Source organism: Ciona intestinalis, chromosome 9, assembly GCF_000224145.3.
Source record: "Ciona intestinalis chromosome 9, KH, whole genome shotgun sequence".
Lineage (NCBI taxonomy): Eukaryota > Metazoa > Chordata > Ascidiacea > Phlebobranchia > Cionidae > Ciona > Ciona intestinalis.
The window spans coordinates 6,100,826-6,126,843 of record NC_020174.2 but is presented as its reverse complement, the minus strand read 5'-3'; the positions used below and the strand labels follow the sequence as shown (position 1 = coordinate 6,126,843).

Here is a 26,018-nt window from a genome sequence, read left to right as displayed (position 1 = left end):
ATATCCGGTTTTTACGTTTTAAATTTTCAATGTTTGGTACCGCAATCTAATAATGTAAATATTATATAGTATTGGGGGGACACCTTTAGCACATAATGTCCAAATATTCGTGTTTTAAACAATTAACAACGGTATATGGAAGTCGTGGGGATACGGTCTAATACCCTACCGTACGGGTTAGTTATTTAGAGCATTTAACAAACACCATTGCGAAAAGTATTCGAAATTTTAGTAGTGTTTTAAAATGGATTATTATGAAAGCGGCTGTTTGTTGTTATAATGCGTGATTTTGATAAAGGGATTTAATGTGTAAGTACCCACGTTTCCTGTTACTGTTTTTTATAGTAAGTGTTAGCAAACAGACAAGTCAAAATTATTTGTTTTTAAATTTTGCCCACCGCAACCACGCCGAATTTGCTACGTATTGTGACAATCACTTATATGTGGAAAAGTTATTGCTAGCACGCGATCAATGGCTGTCCGAAGCCACGCAGCTAGCTCGAGTGTTAGCACAGCCGGTTCGGAGGTTTTTCGACGCTCCCTGTTTTCCAGTGGCGAGTAGCGGGGAATGCGGGGTTTGATCCGGATTTAATGGGCTGTATTTTAATTGTAAACCTGAAAAATACGCGAGGGGTGTTTTGTTGCTAGGGTAAAGAGTAGCTCAAGAGCTGAACTGTCATAGTCGATATTGACTTATGGTGAATGATTTGAAACATAACAGCGGGTTTCGCTCACACTTGCGGAGATTCTGTGACGTGCTAGAATGTGGAGGGTTTGAATTTACAGGATATTGGATTTAAGGTTTCAAGTGGACAATAAGCGAAGGGATTTCCAAATGACGCAAAGTATGAGTTTTGTTTTACTTTTAAAACAATGACACAATATTGTTTTTGCACTGACTCACAAATACAGGGGAGAAAATCGACACTCTGCGTTGCTCAGCTGCACTTAAGAATTTCTATTAATCGCTGGAAATTGGAGCTAATAACTTTTTAAGGGCCCTTGTGACTGTTACAAGGCGAAAGTACTGGCTAAGTTGTATTTCGTAAGCGTATTGTAAAGTTAAGAACTAGTGTGGGAACGTGGAAAGCCGAAAATACCTCAGTGGTCCTAAAATCTTGGCAACGGTAGAATCTGATCTACATAGCAACGACACTTAAATGAGTAAAAGTAGCTTTATTGAATTGAACTTGACGAGATTTAAAAAGGTTTTCGTAAAGGTCCTTCGATTAATTCGCGATATAACAAGCAGAGTGGGTTACGGATTTAATACAGTCTTCGGTAGCGTCTATTTTAACAGCAGAATAGTCAAAAAATCGGATACCTTTTTATAAAGGGTACAAAATTTCATCAAAACGCACGAATTCACATGGATTCAAACTATTTGATTTCGATTGCTATAAAATACCATGCATCGTATTTATCTCCTCCAACACAGTATATAAGGAAGATCAGATTAAAACAGCGAAAGAGAAGTGAAATATGGGCAGCAAAACGACAGTCGTTAAATCACACTTCGGTTTAAATATTCACCGAAAATTTATTTAACCCCGAAATTTATCGCATTCTATACTAGTGTTACTACTATCATATTTTCCTATACAGATTTCATATAGCATAAAATAGCGTAGCAATAACTCTACCAAATTAGTAACTAAGTGTGCGACTCCAAGCTTTTTTCTCTGGTTTCCCATTCAAAGAATGCAACCCGGCGATTCACGCCATGCCAACCCATACCATTATCCTACATTTGTGAGGGACGAACACCGCCACCAGCAACAACACCTACCTAACCAATCTCAAATACAACTCCCGATATCTCACCTACCGGGGCAAGTGGGCGCAACCGACTCGCCAGCACAAAATAGTCGATTCGGCTACAATAACATGAACGTGAGTTCGGTTAAACTTAAGTAAAAGTATGAATAAATAAATGAATGAATGAATGAACAAATAAATTTATGGAATATATGAATGAATTTGTAACTTGATTTATCCTCGCGTGGTGGAGCAACGACAGTCGTTATCACACGGGTGTTCTGTTTCATACACCTCGTGCCCACTTACAAGTTACCACGTATGTAACTTATTTATCCTTGCATGGTGGGGCAACAACAGTCGTTATAACACGGTTGTTCTGTTTCATACACCTCGTGCCCGCTGACCAGTTATTATCACATATGTAACTTTGTGAGTGATTATTTTTACGTAACTAAATTACAATAAATGCGGATCTTCAAATAAATAGTTTTTCTTGTGTTTACAGAGTCCGGGGGAAACCGGCGAGCATCATAACTCTACTGCAGTAAGTGTTTAAATTTAAGAGGCACCGTATAGTGTAATGAGTAGTTTCAAGTTTCGAACCGACATGATTTTTGTTTCTTAAGTTCACAGGAATGTACGAAACCGATTCAAATTATCGTTGGCGAAAAGTGCGAGGGAATCTTGATCTTTTCGTCATGGAACGAAATGAAAGAGTAAGTGACTTTGTTATTTGGCCGATTCTATGGGACGCATTATGTACGTTATTAGCATTTATTACAGAGTATTTATTTGGCATCTCTGAACACGACAGCGAAGGTCATATTATTTTAAAATCGAAAGAGGGATTCAAAATACGCTATATATAAAAAGCGTGGCTGTTAAGTATATATATATATATAACATGGCAATGCAACAAAATGAGATATTATTCATGCAACTATTGTTGTATATAATTTATACAAAAAATCAAATGCATTTAATAATTTATAAAATAACTGACTTTTCATTAGCATCTAACCTCGCTGCAGTGGAAGTGGCAAAAAATGTCAAAGTCAAGAAGACGAACGCCAGCATACGAGGTAAGCTGTTAAGAATTGTATAAAAGTTACAAACACCTGACATTAATGTGTTTCGTGTTGTAGCAGTCCGCGTATTTTAACGATGGGCCTGCTGAACCGGCAACACAGGACGTTTATAAGCAAATGCCAGAGTCCGCTAGAGCGCGATCAAGAGCAGAGTCGAGACAAAGAATGCAAGAGGTCGGCTAGTAGCGGGTGATGCAACAAAATGGCGGCCATTTTGTTGCGCATTAGATTAGATATAGCTTGAACAGAGAGCAAAATTAAAACAGCCTGATTTGTTAAAAGGAGCTCGACACCTATTTTTATGATCGTTGGAAAAACGCGGACGACAGGCAGAATGACAGCGGTTTAAAACCAACAGACGACAGACCACCCACGGAAAACCATCGAAGTCTGGCCTACAGTACACAAAACGGGGACAAACCGTACACGGGTTATGGCAACCAGCACCAGGTGTTGTGGTAGCCAGGTGTTACACGGTGGTGGTTTAGAAAAATATAAAGTGTCTGTGTTATTTGTTAATGAATGTATAGCGTTATCCTCGCGTGGTAGGAAAACGGGTGTTCATAGTTTTAATTACACTTTGCGCTTTATCTAAGTTTAAAATTCGAAGCTAACTGCCGAATTCACATTGTTGGAAACAGAAACCGGGCATTCATTATACCGAGAACCAACAGCCGTCAAAGTGGTCGAGGTATGGTTACAACAACCAGCCTGAAGTCCCTTACCAACCAGCGTATCAATACGCACAACGTGGACAAGCCTTTCCGCCGGAGAGTCGGTACCCAGAAGAAGTTTCCGACCCCCGGGGTTATACGGGTCGCGGCCGGGATGAGGGCTCTAATTTGCGGGGGTCACCACCTAAAAGAGTCGATCGGTCGCATCGAGAGAGGGATTACCCCGGCTATAACATGGAGGTTAGGGGACCATGTACAGTGATGGTGGAATCAATCACGCACAACTCATGTAGATTAGCGGTGGAAGCAGCATTAGGCAGTATAGCTGGCCATAGTTGGTTTTAAAGCGGCGATTTAGCATGCGATGGAATGGAAATCCATCCACGCATTGAAGCATGTTGCTTGTAGAAGACCAGAAATACAACAAATAAAAGTTCCAACGAAAAATCTAAATTTATGTATAAGATGCTCAAATGTAACGTAAAGCTATACCACCAAAGTTTCAAACAACGAAAACAGGAATTAAAAAAAAAATTGAAACTTTTTTGAAAGCGTTTTTGAAACTTTAGTGGTACCTTTAAATCACATTTGAGGGTACTTATCTATATACACAAATTTTGATTTTTCGTTGGCGTGCCGTTTAAGTATTTGCATTTACACGCATTTTAATCGCAGCCTTCGAACGATGGCACATACGGCCAGTACTGGGACCGGCGGAATACGCGTTACCCTCCAAACCCATACCAACATCCACCAGAACATCCGGGGGCATTCCACAACTATGGATATTCCCAAGAATACGGCGGCCCACTGCAGTACCAACCCCACCACCACCATGAGTTTCAACCTCATCAATACGGATACCCAACTCCTAATAACAGGGTAAGCATTTCGTGTTGTAGAAAACTATCTAAGAATGAATAAATAAAAGAAAACTTATCCTCGCATGGCGGGGCAACGAACGTTTTTAAAAGGAGTATTCTGTTTCACACACCACGTATACCCGCTTACGAGTTTGTATGTAACTTTGTGGGTAATTTGAAAATTTAGACAACTCATAAGGAAACCACTGGGTTAGACTTTATGGATAATTCCATTTATTTAGTTTACTTTTTGTATATCTCAGTCGTGTAAGAATTTTATGAAGAATTTACTTTTAACATGATTTCCGCACGATAATTTCTGACGAGTGAAATATCAAACATGTCATTGTTCGCGCCTACATATGGTATTTTAGCTAACAAATTATGCTATGTATTCGTCGTGTTAGGGATTAGCTTTTTCCCCAGGCACCATACGATAGGAGAACTCAACATGCTGGCGAACCATGGACGAAAAAGGAGATGCCGATCCACGATTATAACAGGGTAGCTAACGATAGTTATACCAATTCACGCTAACACGAAATGCGTTATAAGCTGAGGCAAATTACTAACCTCCGCTTTGCTATAGCCTGAACCTAACAACACGGTACCAACGTACAACACCAGTGGTAGATATCAACAAGTACCTGATGCGTATCCGGATAAACTGGAGTCTCCCTTTACGAATGCAAGCTCCTCCGTGCCTCCTATATCTAGACAGGGTCGCAGGCGTTTCCTTGAAAGTAGAGAAGGATCTGTAAGTGCGGTGGTATTAGTTATGCAATAATAACGGTGGTGGGGGGTTACACATCTATAATAAATGTTATAATATGCCGGTTATAGCGATCACGAAGAGGGCTATACCATGACATGGACGCAGCGATGTACCAACGCCGGGGTAGCTTACCAATGTCGCGACGACAGAGGCGGAACATTGACGCGGTAAGCACTGTTGCTGAGGACGAAGACGACGACGTTTTTGTGCCGACTTCGCCCCCAAAACGTGATAAAGAAGAACGCAATGAAAATCGAACTCAATCTGAGCGTTGGGCCGAAGCACCGCGAGTGGTCGCACGCAAAGACGATAGAAACATTGCGGAGAATCATGAAACAAGTTTTATCCCAGAGAGAGTGACTTCTCCAAGAGTACAGAACCAAGAAACGACCCGTGAGCAGTACGGCCACCCACAACAAATAAACGTAGAATCGCGGCCAACTCCACAACAACAACATTTTTCTCCGAGAAACATTCGTAAAGTGGACGATGTCACATCGGATCAGACGAGCACAGGATTAAGTCCACCTTATATTTCGCCCAAGCAGTTGCCGCCGTTGAAGGCGGAACACATTTCCTCAATGAAGGAGACAAGTCAAAGCAGGATAAGATCGCCTGTCAGTCCTTGCATATCTCTGGCGTCTTCGGCTACATCAGTTGGAAAGCAAAGGAGAAGTGGAAAAAGGGTGGCGTTTGCGAGCAGGAGCGAAGCCGAGGCGGAACGTGCGTTTTCTCCAAAAAGAGAAAAGATTGACGATCGAAACACTTCACATGGTTACCCGCAAGATAAACAAGAGCCAAACAAGGCACAAGATGTGTGTAGAAGTCCACCTATGTCCCCTGAAGTAATTAAGCAACATTCTCTCTTCACTGGGGATACGCCACAAACTAATACGGAGCAAAATGATAACGTAAAGGTAAAATCTGGCATTTGTAACCTACGTACCTCGTTCATTAGACATCGTATTAAACCGTTTTATACCTTAGGTAAAAGAAGACTTAAAAATGAAAGACAATCGGATAAATTCACAGGAACGTGAACCAACCACTATAAACGTTGGCGACATTGATGTCAAAAGTGATCGCAGTAATCAAAACGATTTCAAAACCTTTTCCCATGATGCACACATCAAAGGCGAAACAAGCGATAGCTCTAATTCTGGAGAAGATTCGTTGGATGCTTCGTTCAATAGTCCTATGTCTATAGATGTTGTGGCCAAGGAATCAGACGAACCTGTATTACTGGATATCGCAAAACAGCAAGCAGCGCCAGCTGAGGAATCGGCGTCGGAGCAGCAATTGTCACCCACAGAAAAATCTAAAAGTTCTTTCTGGCAACTGGCGAAAAACTTGCAGAAAAAGATGGGAACCAAGCTTAACCTTCGTAGAGAGAGAAGCAAAATGTCAAGTTTGTCTTCAACGAATGGAGACACGAAGTCCTTAACAATCCCCACGTCTCAGAAGTCCGTGAAACAAGAGCTTAAACAGACTGATAGAGGTGGCGATTCTGAAAATAAAGTTGATTTAAAAGTTGAAATCCAGCCAAGTATTTTAAGCAATGATGATTCTGACTCTGAGTTAATATCACCAGGAAGTCCTCTTCAAGTACCAGAAACAACTAAAGATAAAGATAAGGATGATAAAATTATGATTGCATCTGATGAAAATAAAGAACAAAAAGATAACGACAAGGGAGAAATAAACAAACTACCTTTTCAAAGCGACAATGTTCAAAACCAAGACCAGATTACTTTGGAAGACAATGATATTAAATGTAACAACAGTTCAGCTAGCATCAATGCCACTACATTGGACCAAGGTGGTTTGGCTGAGGAAGCTGATGTGACAAGAAATGAAAAAGAAGACGCAAAGGTTGATAGCATGGTTAGGGTGAAGTCACATCACCCAAGGTGGTGAATGCACACCTTGTCATTTGGAAGGGTTGCATGCATTTAGTAACAGGAGGATCATAGTGATAGTTATATTTGCTGCTGAGGTCATTCTTATCGCTTCTTTTCATTGGTGATTGCTGTTTCTTTCATACTTTCATTTACATCTGTAGAAACAATTCAAGCTCACATTTGCTTATGTTTGTGTTGAAATAAATCTATGGCACTTTTTGCAGCATTTCTACGAGGAAGAAATGAAAATGGCCGAACAGAAAAAGAAGAATGATGAGAGGACCAATAAACTTGTTAAAGAACAACAACAGGTGGGGGCTTACAGATATTCTAATGAAGGGTATTAAAGTGTGACTGATGCTATAGGCCTACTGTAATATTGCGAGACATCATTATGGTATACTGTAAAGTGTCTTGTCTAGGGACAGGTGAAACGGTGTATTTTAAGATTAGCATACATATAGATTTCTGTCACCCCTGACAAATACATTGTTCGATACTGAAAAATTTTTAGATTAGTTGAACATCACACACAAAATCTTTATCCTAATCTTCTTAGATGGAAGATGAGATAATCAACCTCCGGAAGATCCTGAGTGAGGAGCTGAAGAGGCAAAGTGAGACAAACGAGGTCGGATCAAAGTTTGATGAAAAGATCGGGGAGATTGAGAAGCAACTTGATGAGTTGGATAAAAAGATGACCGACACCAATGAAAAGTTGAAAGAGACAGAAATGGAGAGAATGGAACTTAAGAGAACAACCAGGGTATGGGTGAGGTCGTATCTGTTAAAGGGGTTACTGTGTGCAAGTTTTGATGGATAAATATAAGAACTTTTCGGTAGTTGTTGAACAAAAAAGTTAAAACTTATATTCAATGTGTGTGGAGGTCTTACAGTGAGTCACACCATGGGATCTGGGATTTAGACCAGCTTTGGTCCATTACCAACATTGTATATGCATATTCTATTCTATATGTGTGAGGTCCTACAGCGAGAAAGCCCATGAGACCTAAGATTTCGGTCAAAGTTGGCCAGAGTTAAGTTTAAAATTACAATACCTTTGTTTCAGATTGCATCAGGTGAAACAACTGATGTATTACCAGGCAATGCACCCTTGTTCATACTGGGTGACCCGAAAAATGGCACGGCCGCTGCTGTTACACAAGGTGCCTACTGCGACAGCTTGCAGGTAGATGGCCGATACTAGATATCCAACTATAGGTGAAACAGATAGCTAAAGATTCTGATTATAGGATGAAGGGATGATGCAACCGCAGGAGATATCTTATTACAACCACAGCACTTATCATGGAAGTCTCTCTCCTCCTTCATCTTATACAGCACATCAGGAAGCCTTGGAAGAAACAAAGAAACAACAGGAGCAGCTAAAGGTAGAAGGGATATTAAACTAATGAACACACCATATAGAAACATATACATTGGGTGCTTAAGCTTAGTTTCAATATTTAAATGTTTCGATTACCATGTCCACACATATCAGTTATAACATATATTACGCTTTGTAATGGGTGTTGTATTATTGATTTATTCAGGAGGACCTTGAAATGCAAATGGCTTTGCTGAAGGCTGAGCTTGAGCAACAGCTACAAGAACAAAGGCCAGAAATTCCTGAGGAAGTTGAATTTGTAAGTTTAAATGAATGAATGTAACTTGCTTTATTCTACCGTGTCAGGAAAACGACAATTGTTATAACATGGGTGTTCTGTTTTAAACACATCGTGCTAGCTTAGGAGTTACTAAGTATGTTACTTTGTGGGTGATTATTTTTTCTTTTATACACTTCGTGCCAGTTACGGGTTACCATGCACGTTACTTTCACTTTAACCCTGTTTACGAACAGAGTAGGCGTTTACTACAACTTCTGTGAACAATCTTCACAGGTTATAGATGCAAGAGTTACCAACCTAGAGATGCAAATTGAGGAGATGAATAAGAAGATAATGGACACAGATCTTGTGATTCAAAATGCCGAAATGGAGCGTTGGAAAGCAAAGCAAAAGGTTTAACAAAACATTGTATCTATGTTTTTTTATGAACAAATGTAATCACACTCGTTTACGAGTTACCAAAAATATGTAACTTTGTAAACGATTTTTTTTCTATTTTTGTTTTACTTTCATGTATGGCAGACAACTTAGAAAACACATAAGAAACCACTGGGTTAGAGCACATGTTTCTACAATGGTTGCAGCATAAACCTTTAGGCCTTGCTTGACGATGGATATAATTTTAAACGGGTATAAATTAAACCCCTAAAATTGTAACCAACATTGAGATGTTTGCAGGCAAAAAATTGTTGCGGAAATATAATTTATTTATGCACGATGTTTTAAACAGATGGAGTTGGAAAGAAGGAAATGGGAGGAAGAGAAAATGATACACAAGGAAGAGAAGAGAATGCGAGAAGAAGAGTTGAACAGGTTAGAAGAGGAAGAACTAAAGAGACGAGCGGAGGAGCAGAGACTACGGGAGATTGAAAATAACAAACCAAACTCTGAAAGAAAGTTACTGAGAATGCCAAGGTATGCTATGCTTGTGGCATTTTGATCTTAAACTGCATAATATTTTCAATGTATGACATGACATGAACAAACTTTTAATGGATATAAGTTTGTGTTCTGATCAACACTAAGGGTACATAGTTGGAAACCTTTCTTTAATTTATATTATATTTGACTTTATTTATATTTTACTGGTTTTTACAATAATATAAACTCTTCATTGCAGCAACAAGATAGAAAAATGAGCTCAAAATTATGTTTTTATTGTAGCAGCCCCAAAGTAAGTCCTATATCACTGAGGAAGAACTCAGGGGTGGATGGGACTTTCAATGAAGGAGAAAGGAGAAGAATGACGGAACTTCTTCATTATAATGGGGAGGGGACACCAAAGGTGGGTGAATATTTTTCCTGATTTTTAGGCAGTGGCAACTATTCTATGTGAACAAAGTAATCACAGCCGTTTAAAAATTACCAGAAAAATGTATCTTTGCAAATGATTTCATTTTATATGTTTGTTTTTTATGTACGACAAATTAGACAACACATAAAAAAACACATGGACAGAGTGCATGTGTCTATATCAAGCCTATGCTCAATTTAAGTCAATAAAAATATTGCTTTTGTTTTTTGAAATACGTAGCCAGAACAAGAGGAAGTTTCAGAGGCAGTGGCCGACCACGTTTTGGTTCCAGAAATACCCTCAGATGATGATGTCATAATAATGTTGGATGATGAGGTCACAAATGCAAGTCTCCCCAGTTTAAATGGTAACGACGCCACAACTGAGGATCAAGCTATACAAAATGAAGTTGAGAAAAAAGAGGAAACCATTCAACAAGTGCAACTCACTGTAGAACCTGTAAAGTCAACAGATACAACATACCAAGGTTGTGATTCAAGTCATAAAACAGACACTAAGACAACAGTGGTGGAATGCAATGATAAAGTTAGAGCTGAAAAACTTGATCAAATAAATACAAAAGCGTCGGTTTCTCATACAATCACAGAAAAACTGGATGATAAACATGAAAATGTTACCAATGATTTTTCTGTTACTAAAGCAAAGATAGAGAATGATCATTCGGTTGAGAAAGCTTTAAATGATGCTGGATCAATTGAAGGTTTAAAACTTGAGCACCAAAGCTTAAAAGATCATGTTGTAAAGGATGATGGCGAAAAAGGCGGTGGTTCTTATTTAATATCTGAAGCGAGTGATGCATTGCTGAAAACCAATACTGAACTTGGTAAAGAGGTAGATATTGAAGAACAGGCTAACGAAAATGATTTTTGTATAAAACAGGAGACCGAAAAAAGCACTTCAATTTATAGTGTTGATCAAAAAGATTCAGTTAAATTGAAAACTAATAAAGGCACATTAAAGAATCCTAAGTTGGAAGATGTTCTTTCAAAAGAAGATTCAATGATCATACTCCTGGATGATGTCACATCTCTGGATGATTTAAAACATCCTCCATCAAGTCCCGTGCTATTAAGTGAGGATAAACCATTGGTAAGCGAACAGGTTGAATTGAAAACAGAAGCCACCAAAAAGCACTGGGGAGAGAAAGTGCCAGATACAGTTGGTTTGCAATCGCAAGCAACTATTTATTTGACTGAGCCTGAACCAACCATGGTAATGCCCATTCCACCAAAACAAGCTGTAAAAGTCATTGAAACAAAGCAGAAGTTGCCACCTGCAAAACCAAAGGAGGGTTCAATCAAGGAATTAGAGATGGCAGAAAATAAACCCGTAACAGTGCGAAAAACTGATTCACAAAAAGGTGTCTCAGTTTCACATCCAAAAGCATTGTTGACAGAGAAGGATTCGCTAAATCTGGAGAGTGATTCACGAAAAAAAGATAATATTTTAAAAGAGGAAACTTCTGCAAGGAAACCAGTTGGGGCTAAGGATAATGTTAAGGTAATTAAATAATATGGTGGTAGATTGGTGGCAGAAGTTTTTTTAGCAGGTTGTTTAATTTCTAAACTTGTTGTCAGGCTGAAGAGTCTTCTGTAACTAAAAAGCAAGCAACAAAAGTAAAAGAAAAGGTTTGAAATAATTTATAGGTGTGTAGTGGTTGGGGTGGTGTTTTTTGTTCAGATTTTTTAAGCGAATATTTCAAGCAGCTGCCAAGGTTTAATCTACCAGGATTTGGGTCTCGTAAGCCAGTTGAAGATAAAAAGCTTCTGACATCACCTCTAAAATCTTCTGAGAAAAAAAGTAAAAAAGAAGACTTGTTAGAAATCAAAGGGGGAGAGAAAAAAGAAACACAAACGAAGAAATATAGCTTTCTTAAAAGTTTGAGTTTCTCAAAGCATAAGGAACCTGTAAAAGTGAAGCCAGAATCTTCCCAACCAAACACTGGGAAAATTACTGGCAAGAAATCTATTCTCAAAAAGGAGACAAAAGTCGCTCAAGATATATCAGTTGCTGAACCCAAATCTGAAAAACCACCAGTTAAGCCTCATGTTGCAAAGACATCATCTGGATCTTGGTTACAAGAGAAATTTTCAAAGGTGAAATAAAACCAAGATGGTGGTTATGCAATTTTCAATGAAAAATTGCTGGTAGTGGTATAAGCACATGCAAAAGAAAACTATGGGTCAAAATTCTGATAAATAGTTTTCATTCATTGGGAATGAATGAAAAAATAGTTAAATCAGAATAATATCTTGTATTCTATCTGTGAATTTAGCATTTAAAATGCCTATGAGGAAAAAAACGGCAGTTGATTTTTGATCGGTTCATAGCAAATGTATAATAAGTGAAACATTTTACTTTGTTTTTAAAACAGGTGAAAAAAAAGCAAGAAGAGATTAAATTGGAGACTTTGCCCTCCAACAAAGTTAAGGTAGGTTAGAAATAAACAATACTTTTATTGACGCAATTATTTAAACATAAATGAGTTGTATTTGCTTGGTTATGTAACATTAATATATTATATGACTTAATCGTTTATTGCGTAGAAAATAACAGGAAAATTTTTTATTATTTTTTCAGACACCCAAATCAGAAACCAGCTCAGGACAAACGGATGTTGGAAAACAAAAGGTTAAGTTTGTGTAGATATAATATTATTGTTTAAATAGCAATGTTATGTATACAGAAAAGTTTATTTAAGTCAACATGGCCGAGCTCAAGTGATGCAAAAAGCAAAACAACTTCCAATTCTAAATCCGCTATCAGCAGTGATGCCATATCCAAAATATCATCCAGTGATGCCAAACAATATTCACATAAAAGAGGAAAAGGTGTTTCTGTGGACAGAGAAATGACAATAACCACGGTATGTTTACAACTTGTATCTCGCATTATTCGAATAGATAAATGTAACATGTTTTATTCTCGTGTAGCAGGGAAACAATAGTCGTTATAATACGGGTGTTCTGTCTCATACACCTCGTGCCCAATTACGGGTTACCACGTGTGTAACTTTGTTGTTGATGTTGTTTTCTGTATGGCTGACAATTTATACAACCAAAATGGGACAATATGGTTGCGGCAATTTCTGTTCGGTGTGTTTTTTGAGTTTGTAATATAAATACTAAGTGGAAGTATGATACCAAAGGCTCAAACACAAAGGTTGATGGGTTTATCTCGGGCTTAATTGCCTAAAGTGGAAAATCTTTGGTCATTCTGACGCCATCATTTACGTCAAACCTTATTTTCACACAGATTGAAAGCGACCTTAACCAATTAGACATGGAGACCACACCAGTCCAGGTGAGCTTTGTAGAAAATTTAATCTAAACCTGCACGGTCCGTTGTTTGTTTCGATAAAATCTTGTGTAGGGTCCTCAAGTACCAGTTACTTACCACTTCAGGGAATTCTTTCCAGCCCAGCTATTGTTTAAGAAAGAGTTTAAGCCAAAACAACCACAGTAGATTGCTCTAAGCACACAGCTACTACTATGGTGCTGGGAGGCAGCAAGCAAACCACTTGAGAGTGTCAGTTTTCCTTTCCAGAGTGAGTCAGTTAAGTGGTGGAGAATTGTTTTCGAGGTCTTAAGCCTTTCAAATGGTCGATTTGCGGTCAACGCTCATTAATTAGCGGAAAGCAAGCAGTTAGATAGTTTAAACAGGAGAGCAAATTGAGAAGGGTATCACCGGAGCATAGATATTCGAAAATATGAGCGGAGAAGCGGTTTATGAGATGCAGTCTAGAGGAGCAAACCGGAGGACCTCGAAAGAGGGATCAGGGAGAAGAGGAGACGTCTCTCAGGATGTTTTGGAGTTGCGATCACAAGTTAGCAACCTCGAAAACATCGTCCTCGAGGTTAGACGAGGGCAAAAAAATTTGCGTAAGAAGCAACATAAGCATAAGAAACACACTCGCAAGGTGATCCGGAAGCAGAAGAACACGGTGCATAGAGTAGCGAGACGACTTAACTATATTCAGCGTGCAGTAAGTAATTATTTGCACATATTTTCAACTGTAAGCGTTTTTAACAACTGTTGTTCTGTCGCTTTATCCTGTTTTTCTGTTTAATATATTTCTAAATCTTCGCTATGGTAATTAAAGAGACAAATAATATTTATTATATTTATGTAAACAGCAAACTCACCCACTTTGTATTTCCTTTGTAGTCGCGAGGATCAGATTGGGCGACTTCTTCTGGGAGAAGAACAGGAACAGGTTGGGGAGGAAGCAGGTGAAGAATCTGTTTCAATATTTTTCAATATAGAATCTGTGGCAATATTTTTATTTAATAAATAAGAAAGTTATAAAATGTTTTATTCAGTTTTGTTGTTTGTCTTAAATATTTATTCGTAATTAGTATCAATAAATAATGGAATAAAATTAGCAAAGTTTTTGTTTTTCCCAAAAAGCACTGAAAATACATCATCAAAATATATTGAACTGTTTATACTTTATAGTATGCAACAGCTTGCCTGTTTTATATATATATAGTACTGTGGGGCAAGATGGTACACCTTCAGCACATACCATCCAAATATCCTGATCGTGTTTTAAACAATTACCAACGGTCTATAGGAGTCGAGAGGATACGGTTTTAGAATTATTTAAATGTTTTTTTTGTTTATTACCAAATGGAACGAGAGAAAAAAATAAAAGGGTGTCTCATCTTCCCCCTCCTCTACCATATAATATTATATATTTGATTGCAGTTAAAAAAATAGTAAGAACTTTTATGGGGCTATTTACCAGGCACAGTATGCTGGAGGGTCTTGGAACATCTTGGTGTGTTTGCCCAAAGCAGATCTGGAAGCATCTTGGTGATGAGAATGATGACGAGCCGATCACGAGAAGAAAATGCATCTCCGTCATAATGGCGGTGATCCTTGCTCTTCTTCTTCTTTCTATCGTCATTGGACTCATCATTGGGATCGGTAAATTTTTCATTGTTTTTAATTTTTTTATTGTTTTTTTTTTTTATTTATAAGATTGGTTAAATTTAACTGATCAAAGGTAATCTGCAAGCAAGAGGTTTTGTTAAAAGAAAAGATCAGTTAAAATTTGCTTTAACAGGAAATATATACTTTGTGAAATGCAATAAAAACATAGGCATGCAGAAAATCGCTACCATATTATACAACACAGTATAATTTTAAAACAATACATTTTCCACAGTATCAAACATTAAGGACGAACCGGAGTCCCCGATCAAGTTCGTTGTTATACCTGGGACAGAAGGATGAAAAAGCCGTTTAAATATTTTGCGATTTTATATTTATTTATGCACCGTTTTATACCAAATATGACTATTTGGTAAGAATCACTTGTGCCAAATAGCCATGTATATATGTTATAACAACGCTTGTACAAAACCAAGATTTTGAGTTATTTCATCGAACAGTTTTAATTTAAATATCGAAAAATTGAAACTAAGGTGTCATAATTTTGGTGGTGGTCACAGTGGCATAGCGGGAATAGTATTCACAACAAATTTAATATTTACGATACCTCAAAAAGGCATTTTTCTTACTGAATATTTCGCTAAAAACGTTCAGGATTTTTTCTTAAGATAATGTTATTTACTCGTGTAAGTATTTCTTACAGGCTACTCCGCTACCTCTAAGCGTTATCTACCAGTTGGCTGTTTTTTTTGCAAATACATTACGTGACTAAGAATACACTGTGTGTCTGATAAAATGTGCTCGAAAGATAGGAAGAGTGCAGTAACCAAAAGACAGAACAACATTGAAAAGTTTTCGAGTATAATTTTGCACCAGTGGCGAAAAGCAACATTAAACAACAAACATTTCGGAAAGTAATTAATTTGGAAAATTTTAACAAAAAATGAATACGGCTAGCCAATTTGGTATATTGCATAACAGTAATAATGTTATTTGTTGAATAGATACGTTTTAAAATGTGATGCACACAATTTCGTCAAGCACAAGTGAATCGATGCAAAACAAATTGACATTTATATTCTCACAGGGTTTTACTAAGTTAATCTCATTTTATCGTGTGTGCAAAGCGAGGGGCTAAAATAACATCGATGAAACAGACACGGATACTTCATAAAACTTACTAACGCAAAACGTAAAATATAAGTAGAGACGGTACTGCTGCGATCATAAGCGATAAAATAGTAACGTTGATTGCCAATAAGTGGAACAGCAAAGAAGACGCATAGAATTTGTATATCAAGTCTTCATGCCGATACCGGTGTATATAAAGGCTCTATAGTCCGATGAACGATATACAATGTAACAAATAATAGGATGAGAAAAGATGGGACATCTTTAAAACAAAATATCCAAAAATCGTAATTGTGTTTTTAACAATTAACAACAGTCTATAGGAGTCGTGAAGATATGGTTTTATAATTTTTTGAATGTTCCTTATTTACTACTAAATGGGACAAGATATTAAAAGAAAAAGGTGTCCCATCTTCCCCCACCCTATAGTGAATATAGAATATGCTCGTAAATTCTGTAAGGCACGAAAATAATCTTTTAAAAGCGGAAGGTAGAAAAAGTATATATATATATGTAAAGATTACTCTGATAGGTCAGTGGTAAAAACGTAAAATCTCTTTGTATAAAACTTTTGCTCCAAGCGAAACGAGGTGTAAGTTGCATTCCCTGAGCTAATATCGACAAAACGAGTGTTGAATTGCGGGTAAAATACGAATCTATATAACCGTGACTCAACGCAAAAAAGCTATGAAAAAATGTAGGCGTATCATAGATAGAGTTCGTATACGCTACATTGATAATGGGACCGGTGAAGGGACAGGATGATGCATGCTATGCATGTTTTGGTACGAGTCTATTTGGTTGCTTCTGTCTCTGCCCACCGTTCGTTTCATTGGATGTAAACTAGTTGAATATTCAAAGTTCTTGTAAATATTATGCTCTCTGGTGTCCAACGGTGAAATGCTCTTCGCGTGCTCCAATTCTGGAGCCATCATTCCGTACGACGAACAAGAAACTATCGTTTCTGAAAACGGAGCGGCGGAGTTTTGAAGATTGTACATGCTCGTCTCGCTCTCGTTTTCTCCAGGAATTGTAGTGATAGAAATAGGAGATAAAAGAGAACGACCAGTCCCACTGTCATCGCTGTAGCATTTCTGTACGTTGTCATATTGCTTCTTCTCACAGTGTTGACTTGCAGGGATGCCGAAAAAACGATGCCTTTGCTTCTGTTGGGCGTCCGGATCCGGGAGAGCGGTCACATCAAAGTTATGATAACCATGGTCGTAGGTTGCTGCGTTGAAAGGGTCCATGTCCATAAAGTCTTCAGAGCGGATTCTTTTCGGTGGTGGTGACATTATATTACTCTGCATGCAGTTTGCTCGATCGTTGTAAGCTGGTGGGGGGTAGGACGGGATATCATTTACATACCCACGCTTTTGACCAGGTCGGTATCCATTCCCGTTGTATGTGAAACTCCCAGAGTCTGTATGCTTCTGCATTTGCATTATATCGTTATTGTACTGTTGTGCACACGCTTGGTCCAACTGCTGGTCAAATACTTGGTAAGGGTGAACATGGACTGCAGTTTTACCGCCTCGATTCGGGTCGTTCATAGGCTGTGTATCAGCACCGTGCATTTGGTTCCCAGTAAACACAGGCTGAAACATCATTTGTGGCGGAGAGATAATGTGACTAAACACATCTGGAAACGACTCGCTCCCACCAGCTCCTGGGTTCCTGGATTTGTCTTTTAACGAGTTGCCTTTTCGCCGGGAATTACTGAACTGTTCCAAGGCGGTTGTTCGAACACAGTGATTGGTATAACGCTTCGATAAAGTGGACGCGGCTGAAAACAAATTAAGGTTTTAAATCAATTTATTCGAATAGAAAGGGATCAGTAAAGTAGGCAGAGGTATAAGATAGGATATTTTTTATCGTCCAATTTAGTAGTAATAAAGAATATATATAGAATTATATAACCGTAGCCCCGCGAGTTTAAAAGGCCCTTATTAATTGTTTAAAACACGTTCGGGGAATATGGGTTTTCGGTGCTAACGGTATCCCACCTTACCCCACAGTATTATACGTAAAACACTCACTAGATATATTTGCCATCATTTGTTGGAGCGCTTTTTCCCCGATAGGTGCTTTCCCGTACCACATGGGGGAATCAGGGGTTGATTTGCGACGAGGTTGTTGAAACAAACGGGGCTGCAGTGCGTGTAACTTCTTCAGGTAAAACTCGAAACTTTTTACGGGACATAAATCACCGCCGGTTTCGTACATTCGAATCTATATGAACAAAATTGTTATTTTTTATAAAGATATAGTAGAGTGGGAGAAGATGGGACAACTTTTAACACATAATTCCCAAATAACCTGATCGTGTTTTAAAGAATTAACAACGGTCTGTGGAAGTTGTAAGGATACGAATTCATAATTCTTTAAATGTTCTTTGTTTACTACCAAATGGAAAAAGAAAACAAAATGAAAAGGTGTCCCATCTTTCCCCACCCTACTATATTTGAAAGCAGCATTATTCACACACGTGCAGATTTGGAATATAAGATTAGCTTTGGCGATATCGTTAATGTTATTGGAGGTATTTTAAACTAAACAACTTTAACTCTTTTGCTGCTAATATTTTTGAGCTAAATATTATAGGAAAAAAGTAAATTCTTAAGCGGACACGAGATGTATGAAACAAAACACCCGTGTTATAACGCTTGTCGTTTTCCTGCCACGCAAGGATAACGTATAAGTTATACATCCATTCACTTATTCTTTCATTCAATATACCTCGTCGGCATCGGTAGGGGCGGTTCTTGCAATGTACCTTCGACCATTGTGGTCGTGGAAAATATCGAACGAGTCTTTACGGAGTTTCTCCTGCGATTCTGAACCCTTGTGACAGAAATGCAGCGTCACCTCGAACCAAACCTGCGAAACAATATACATATATAGTTTGTTCTAACTATCTACAACCTAAACTATTAGACTTTTTGTGACATAGAAAATAAGATGTAACACCTTTACTCAAGTACTTAATACCCGTGCAACGTTTTTTTAAGATAAATAAAAAACTATTTATTCTTGTGGGAATTGTCTAGTAGGTGGATTTCGTTCTCTTTTCTCGTAAAATTCGAAGAATATTTACAGACTTACATTTGTAATTGTTCAAAACACGATTAGGAAATATTTGGGTACGAACGGTATCCCATCTTACCCCACTGTACTATATTAAGCTGGTTTACCTTTCGAAGTAGAGCCAAAGGATTGGAAGTACCAAGAACCCCGGAATCGTACATTTTTCTCAGGTCGCCGATAGATATCGGTTGCTTGTGTGTGATGGTTCGTCCGATGCCTTTCAATATTTTTAGTTGTTCTTCAAGTCTCTCATTCGAGGTCCTTTTATGAAAATTAATATTTTAAATCGCCATTCGATGCCGTAACGGGCGCAGTTTGTAATACTTAGACGGCCCATCGCACCGTAGATATACAGACAAGAGCATTGGGTTTGAAATGTATATTAGATCACATCACTACCTGAATCTATCATCAGTTACAATGTCGAAAGTCACGCAGTATGGTTTTCCTTTCAAATGTTTATTGATCATTGCGCGCAGATTGAACAGACTGTTCCTTCCGTAATAATCTCCGTTCGACTTGCGAACTTCGGACCAAAATCTTGCCAACAGTTGGTTTAGTTCATCGGCGCCCAAGCGCTCGAAGTCCCCACCAATGTTCGCTTCCACGCACCAGGCTGTAAAGGAGAATTTCTCAATTGTTTTGCATTACTTACTTGCTATAACATGTCCCGCGACATAGTTCAGTGGGGAGTGCTTACATTGTCTACAGTACATCTATTTGCAGCTTATTTTAAAATTAGGTGTGCGAAGAAATAGTAGCGAAAACAAATTTATAGTACTGTGGGGTGAGATGGGATACCTTAAGCACATAATGACCCGTATATTTCATTGTGTTTTAAACAGTTAACAACTTTTCTAAAGTCGTGATAACACGGCTGTATAAGATTTGAATATTCTTTTTGGACTACCAAGTAGGCGATTAAACAGCATGAAAACATGATGTCTTATATTAGCCCACCCTACTGGTTATTTAAAGAGATAAACAAGAAACTTTTAAACTGCGCATGCGCTGGATCTGGTATATTCAACCATTAAAAGGTGGATGTATGTAAAAAAATAAAAAAACGAAAATTTAGGTCACAGGTTATAACATCGAAGCTTGGTAAACATGAATGGTTAAAACAAGTATTTCAGGGCGTGTAATTCCCACGGAGGCGCCCCTGGTGTATAATCTCCACTTTGTAGGTTAGAAAGCAACCACGCGCGGTGTTTAAACTAACGTGTTATTTGCGAGTCAAAGTCAAACTCAAAAGTAGCGACCGGCGCCGGGAATGGTCAATTAGAAAGCGAGGGATTGTCGCCCCAATAACGTTGATGGATGGCATGGTACATGGACAGTTGTTTCCGACGTCTACTTTGCGCCAAAGCCCCGAGCGACGTTTCGGACGCTTGCTTACACATTTAAAAGGATTTTCTCGGAAAATGGTAACTGCACGTATATTGCCTACTACGTCGAAATGCGTAAAGCTATATCGCCGTTCAACTTTTGTTTTACCGGACCGTAATTGTAAAGGTGCAAGTTATGCAATGTATTCGACTTGTAAAACTGCTTACACATGGGGTAAGATGGATACTGTTAGCATATATAATATCCAATATTTTCTAATCGTGTTTTTACAAATTAGGCAAAATAATTTTAAGTCGTGAGATTACGGTTCTACAATTCTGTAAATGTACCTTTGTTTCCTACATGAGACAATAAAACAAAATGAAAAAAATGAACCATCTTGCCCCAACCTACAATATTTAATTACAACCTCAATATTTATGTTGGGGTTTTTACATCTTATAGCGGGAATTTGTTTGTGGGGAGTTAGCAGTCGTTTATGTGACGTAAACCCGCAATTAACGTCACTACAAATCAAAACAGGTCGTCTGATCATTGCCGATGTAGTTAATATAAATTCGCAAGCCGCCGGCGCTTTTAACATCGCCTAATTATTGCAAGGCGAAAGGACGCTTCTAAACTGCAGTACTTGCTCACGTTGCATTGATGGCTTTCAAGGATTATTGTTTCTTAATTACCGGCGTTGATTCGAAAGTTTCAATACGAATGAATGTGGTAAAATCGCGATTAAGTTTACGAATCAAAACAATCCTCCAAAGCAAAACAACACTTTGCAGACAACGGTTGTAAAGCTTACAGAAATAACCATAATTTGACGGAGTATATTTTTGCAGGCGAACTGTTAGCGCTGTTTCGGATTACCCATGAACCACAATTTGGGGATCTGACACAATAATGAGACCGCTATTTGTTCACCGCCTTTGCAGAAGTGATGTACCAAAACCCGACGTGTATAACGTTACGGAATATTATTAACGTACTGCTTATGTGGTAAGCAGACATGACCATTATCTGTGGCCGATCTTCGTCCGTGATCCTGCTCCACTTTTGCGTGCAAAGCGCGGTAAGTGGAAGGTTTACATTAACGAACCGCAAGCAAGAAACATAACCTCTCGTCCAACGTCAAACTTCTAAAGACTTTCTAACAAATAATTGCACGGCGACCTTTAACGTTTGTTTGCAAATTGTTGTGCTGCAGGTGGATTGGCCAAGTAATTTGAAGCGAGCTTTTGTTTACGTTACTTACGCCATTATATAAGCGGAGGTAATTCGCTTTCTTACGTTACGGAGGCGGAATAACCTGTTTAACTTACGCGGAAATGGTTGTGGGGTGTGTATCGCGCAAATCTGTACCAAGAACTTTAAACAACATGCGAAATTCTTGTGGTTTTGCTTACGATATTACTACTGCATTATTACGAAAATACACGGCGTGCTATTTAGCATCAGTTAAGACGCGATATCACGAATTTGTGGCAGTTTTAATTTCAAACATAACAAGCGTATCCGTGCAAATAAACTGCCCCACCCGCAAGCAATACCAATATCCGCAACCAAATTAACAAGACCAACCTTTAAGTACTTTGACTCCCCACTTCTCGTTGTACGCAGTTTTCTTGCTGGCGTTTTTCACGTCTAAGCTAAACGGGTGGTTAGGATACGCAGTTGCTCCGAAGGTCTCTCCTCCGCCGTAAACGTCCTCTTCTCCGATGTCAGTGTCTCTGCTCTCCGTCCTCTCGTTCGCCCTAAAATCTTCCGAAGATGCGGATTTGTAAGAGCCAGAATCTTCATTAGAGCTGGAGTTCGTGGTGATTCGGTTCGTTTTTGAGGCTGTTGTATGTTGGACATGGGAGTTTTGGTGATGGCTTTGGATTGCACTTAGAGAGTCGGGTGTTTGAGTAATTTGTGGTAAAGTCGGTTTGAACGTGGAAACGTCGGGCAAGTGGATTGAGACTGAATCCTGAGATTTTGAGGTTGTAAACGCTGCGTCTAAGTAACTACAGCCTTCCACCCCACTGTCGTTACTTAAGCTGTACCCTCTCTCCCGGTTTAGGGCTTCTTTATCGGTTTGTTCCTCCTTCGAAGTTGGGTGGACAAAGTTGTTCATTTCGCTTGAGTTTATTTGGTTCTCTGGTTCCGCTTCACCACTGCTTGCGGCGGACAATGTACGGAAAAGTTGCTCCTCGTCCACCAAATCTCTCTCGATTTTTGCCTGAGTGTTGTTATCGGCCGAGGATTGACTGGACGATCTGCCGCTGTCACAGTTGAAGTTGAGATCGGCTCCGTTTGCTACAAGTTCAAACTGGTTAACAGTGGCGTCCCCAGCGCTCTGCCCGAACATAAAGTCTTCGAAGTCAAAACTTTCGTCAAAAATGTTTCCTTCTGGGTTGAATAGTGGGGAGAGCGCGTTTGTCGTTGGCAGTCTTTGCATTTGATGCTGAAAATCGCCTAACATTTCTAAAATGTTAAGAAAATTATTTCGTTTATTTTTCAAAATAGAAAAGTATCAATTTTTATTTTTTAAAAAGAAAATATTTCGTCGTTTTTTTGTACCTTACAAAAAAATAAACACAAACGCTACCATATATGGATCAAAACACAGCTGTAATTGCACAAAACCCACGCATATACAATGCATCTGCTGCAACGCTTTGACAATATGTTTTTACAATACAAAAAGTTATGCAAAGCCTTACGCTAAATTGCATAATTCCTAGTATCCTAAAATCACGTTTACGAGCTTACAATAAAACGAGTAGAATTAATAATGACCCACCTCGAGGCACATTACATAAGCCAGACGTCTGATGATGGACTTGCTGAAGCTGACCGACCTTCGACATCGGGGTCGTCTGAATATTCGAACTCAATTCTGGATTTTCGAAAATTATTTATCTCTGAATTTTAGAAAATGTTTACACAGTTTATATGGGAATCTAATACGTAATATATAGGTAACATGACCCATTGTAAAGGTTAAAGTATTTCAAACAATTCCTTGCACAATCAACCAAAAATATATTGGAATTTTAGCGGCTTTTATCGCGCTTACAAACTCCGTGGTTTGGAATCATTTGCGGTGAAAAAAAATCTTTCTTATAAAATATTGTTCGTAGCTGCGGTAAGGAACCGCATTGACCTTTGCCTATATGACGTCAAGGGGTTTGCCGTATATTATGCGCTGTGCTATTGAAGTGGTGGGAGAATTGATAGATTTCCTTCGTTAATCACTATGGTTGAACTAAGTCCGGCTTCTATATCATCATGGCGGATATCATAATAGGCGCACGTTTAGCAAAACACAACCGAAATCGTGTCAAATTTGGCCAAAATAAACGAGTTCACACCTGCTATAATGAAAGCCAGACTCTAACACTGTCCCTGAAAACTTGAATTTGTGTACCATGACACGCGTTCCCAGAATTATGCGTTGGTTTAAGCATTACCACGGTTATAATCGACGTCATATATTGGGGAGATCACTTAGCGATAAACTGATTATCCGCCAAATACGCCAAATACGGCAACATTGCGACCATCGACATGGTGATTCCAGAAACTAACTACGACAGATAAACAAATTGTGACATCCGTGCCACCACAGCGCGTTTCCCGGGGCGGAACTGGATTCCTACACTCGGCGCTACCAGGTAACGCTCTCGAAGGTTTCTTACTGATATGACTAATACGCCGACCAAAACATTTCCAGAAAAACGAGAAGTTAAGTATTTATCGGTGCCAGAAACATTAAGTTCCTACCTGTTTGTTCAGTGGCGAACCCGTTATCCGAATCGAAGGAAAGGCCCCTACCCGGTTTGCTGTTGTAGGTTGGATAATTATAACTCCCAATCAAGTTTCCTGGTCCTGGCAGCTTCTGCTTTTCTCCGACCCTTTGAGGATTGCAATACATAGCTGCACAGTTGGGTGACAAATGGCCTGTCGTTTCTACACCAGCTTTATCGCAAATGTTCTGCTTCCCTGGCGCTTCCATGCCAGCAGCAGCCTTTGGCTCACTCCTCATAGCATGCTCGCCGTGCATTTCGCGAGAACGTGATTGTTCCAACGTTCTCTGTGCTTTGCCCGCCGATCAGCTGATCTTAGATTGCAGGCGCTTCTCTAAACGTGTGGCAACTGCAGTTATTATTATTAGCAACGCATTTCGCTAACAAGTGCGTTACGACCAATGCAACGTAAACAATCTGCAATATTTTCAGCAAAAATAAAATTTCAAAAGGAAAACATATCAAAAGTTACTTTTTACGTAAGTAATGTATCTGTTACGTACGGTGGAAGCCACGCCAGATACACACGTTTCAAAATCTTTAAATATTTTAATCTTTATGTGCGTAAACTCCCTCGCTGACGGTGCGACCCCGTGCAAGTTGTTGGCGAAACAAGATACCGTTAACCGATAAGAAGCGGTTTTAGCTTAAAATAAATTTCGACGGTTACTTCTCACAACCACTGTATTACAACTAAATCTCAACGCACTAAGAAGCATTGGCCCTAACTCTACGACGCAATATTTCGTTAATATAAATTATTATTAAAATAAGTTTCTGGTTTGAAGCCGTATAGCAACGCGACTTTACGTTTTTCAACTGCACTTCAAAACACCTGCACTCTGCAACGTGCGTGGGACGAATGGCCAGTCTAAGTAATATCTACCGGCGATTACTCGACGGCGCGAATTCTAGGAATTGTAACGTAAAATCCGGCGGCGCAGAAAAGGAAAAAGGCAGCGGTGGGAAGCCAGCAAAAAGTTTTGCGCCGCCGCGGACGGCACCGCTCTCGCAGTGAGCACCGACCAGGTAACGATAACATCGCTCTCAGTCCTTCAGGGCAATTGAGAAAATACATGTTAATGATACAGCACGGTGTAAGAGCTGCAACGTCGCTTGGAGATGACAGGATACACATGCGCCCGTTGAAAGTCGATAATTGTCGTGTATTCTTTCACGAAACATAAGAGTGCTTTGGGGAAATGCAAGTGCAGAGTATATGGTGTAGCACTTAATACGTAATTGCGCCGCAAACGGTAATCCTTTCATTTTAAGGAAGTAAGTGCCGTGCAATTTGCAAGTGAAATCAACTAAATGCAGTAGAGTTCCCAGAAATTCAACCGTCAACATTATAATGCCCGCTTACTATACATCAGCCGCTACTATTCCCCGCACACCAGACTTGGCACGGAAAAAATTAGGTGCCAATTAATTTCATTCGCTGGATTTTGTTTTCGTGCATCTCCGTAGCTAACAATGCATTCTTACGCGGTGACTGTCTGCACCATTTTATCGAAAGCATTCACGTCAACCGAACTCGTTATAAACTGAATAACGGCAGTCGATTAAAGACAAAGGACTTGCATCGAAATCTGTACATAGCGTTACGGCATTATCGTGCTCGTAAACTTGCACCCACAACTTACGTTTAGAGTTAGGCGCACCAACGGTGTTGAACTCGGTCGAACCGCAATAAAATGTGTCATAGCACGCGTCTTTCTAATGTGTACGACATGCAGTAACGTAGCCTGCTATATTTGAAGG

The 26,018-nt window shown here is 39.0% G+C and overlaps 2 protein-coding genes across 7 annotated transcripts; one reads left to right on the top strand and one right to left on the bottom strand.

The window, feature by feature from the left end:
- The first annotated feature begins 129 nt into the window (after positions 1-129).
- LOC100183906 (myosin-11) lies at positions 130-16,720 on the top strand. 6 transcript variants are annotated; one of them, XM_026835772.1, is made up of 28 exons: positions 130-1,893; positions 2,267-2,305; positions 2,388-2,477; positions 2,775-2,843; positions 2,907-3,023; positions 3,132-3,299; positions 3,491-3,763; positions 4,199-4,405; positions 4,813-4,890; positions 4,976-5,143; positions 7,287-7,373; positions 7,622-7,828; positions 8,132-8,251; positions 8,316-8,453; positions 8,616-8,708; positions 8,964-9,083; positions 9,421-9,605; positions 9,855-9,975; positions 10,225-11,505; positions 11,583-11,633; positions 11,712-12,101; positions 12,380-12,436; positions 12,586-12,636; positions 12,692-12,871; positions 13,261-13,308; positions 14,173-14,237; positions 14,756-14,937; positions 15,179-16,720. In XM_026835772.1, the coding sequence occupies exons 1-28, from the start codon at positions 1,702-1,704 to the stop codon at positions 15,244-15,246; spliced, it is 4,845 nt and encodes a 1,614-aa protein (XP_026691573.1). In that variant the 5' UTR covers positions 130-1,701; the 3' UTR covers positions 15,247-16,720. The 6 variants fall into 6 exon arrangements, with proteins under 6 accessions (XP_026691573.1, XP_026691574.1, XP_026691575.1 ...); XM_026835773.1 differs by lacking the exon at positions 4,976-5,143; XM_026835774.1 differs by lacking the exons at positions 4,813-4,890; positions 4,976-5,143.
- Positions 15,031-24,698, bottom strand: LOC100186276. Its single transcript, XM_002125928.5, has 8 exons — positions 24,232-24,698; positions 23,249-23,344; positions 22,045-22,929; positions 19,522-19,738; positions 19,230-19,383; positions 18,775-18,915; positions 18,075-18,267; positions 15,031-17,821 (listed from the first exon to the last, which is right to left on the bottom strand). Exons 1-8 carry the CDS (start codon positions 24,509-24,511, stop codon positions 16,764-16,766), a joined length of 3,024 nt encoding a protein of 1,007 aa, XP_002125964.2. The 5' UTR covers positions 24,512-24,698; the 3' UTR covers positions 15,031-16,763.
- Between the last annotated feature and the right edge of the window lie 1,320 nt (positions 24,699-26,018).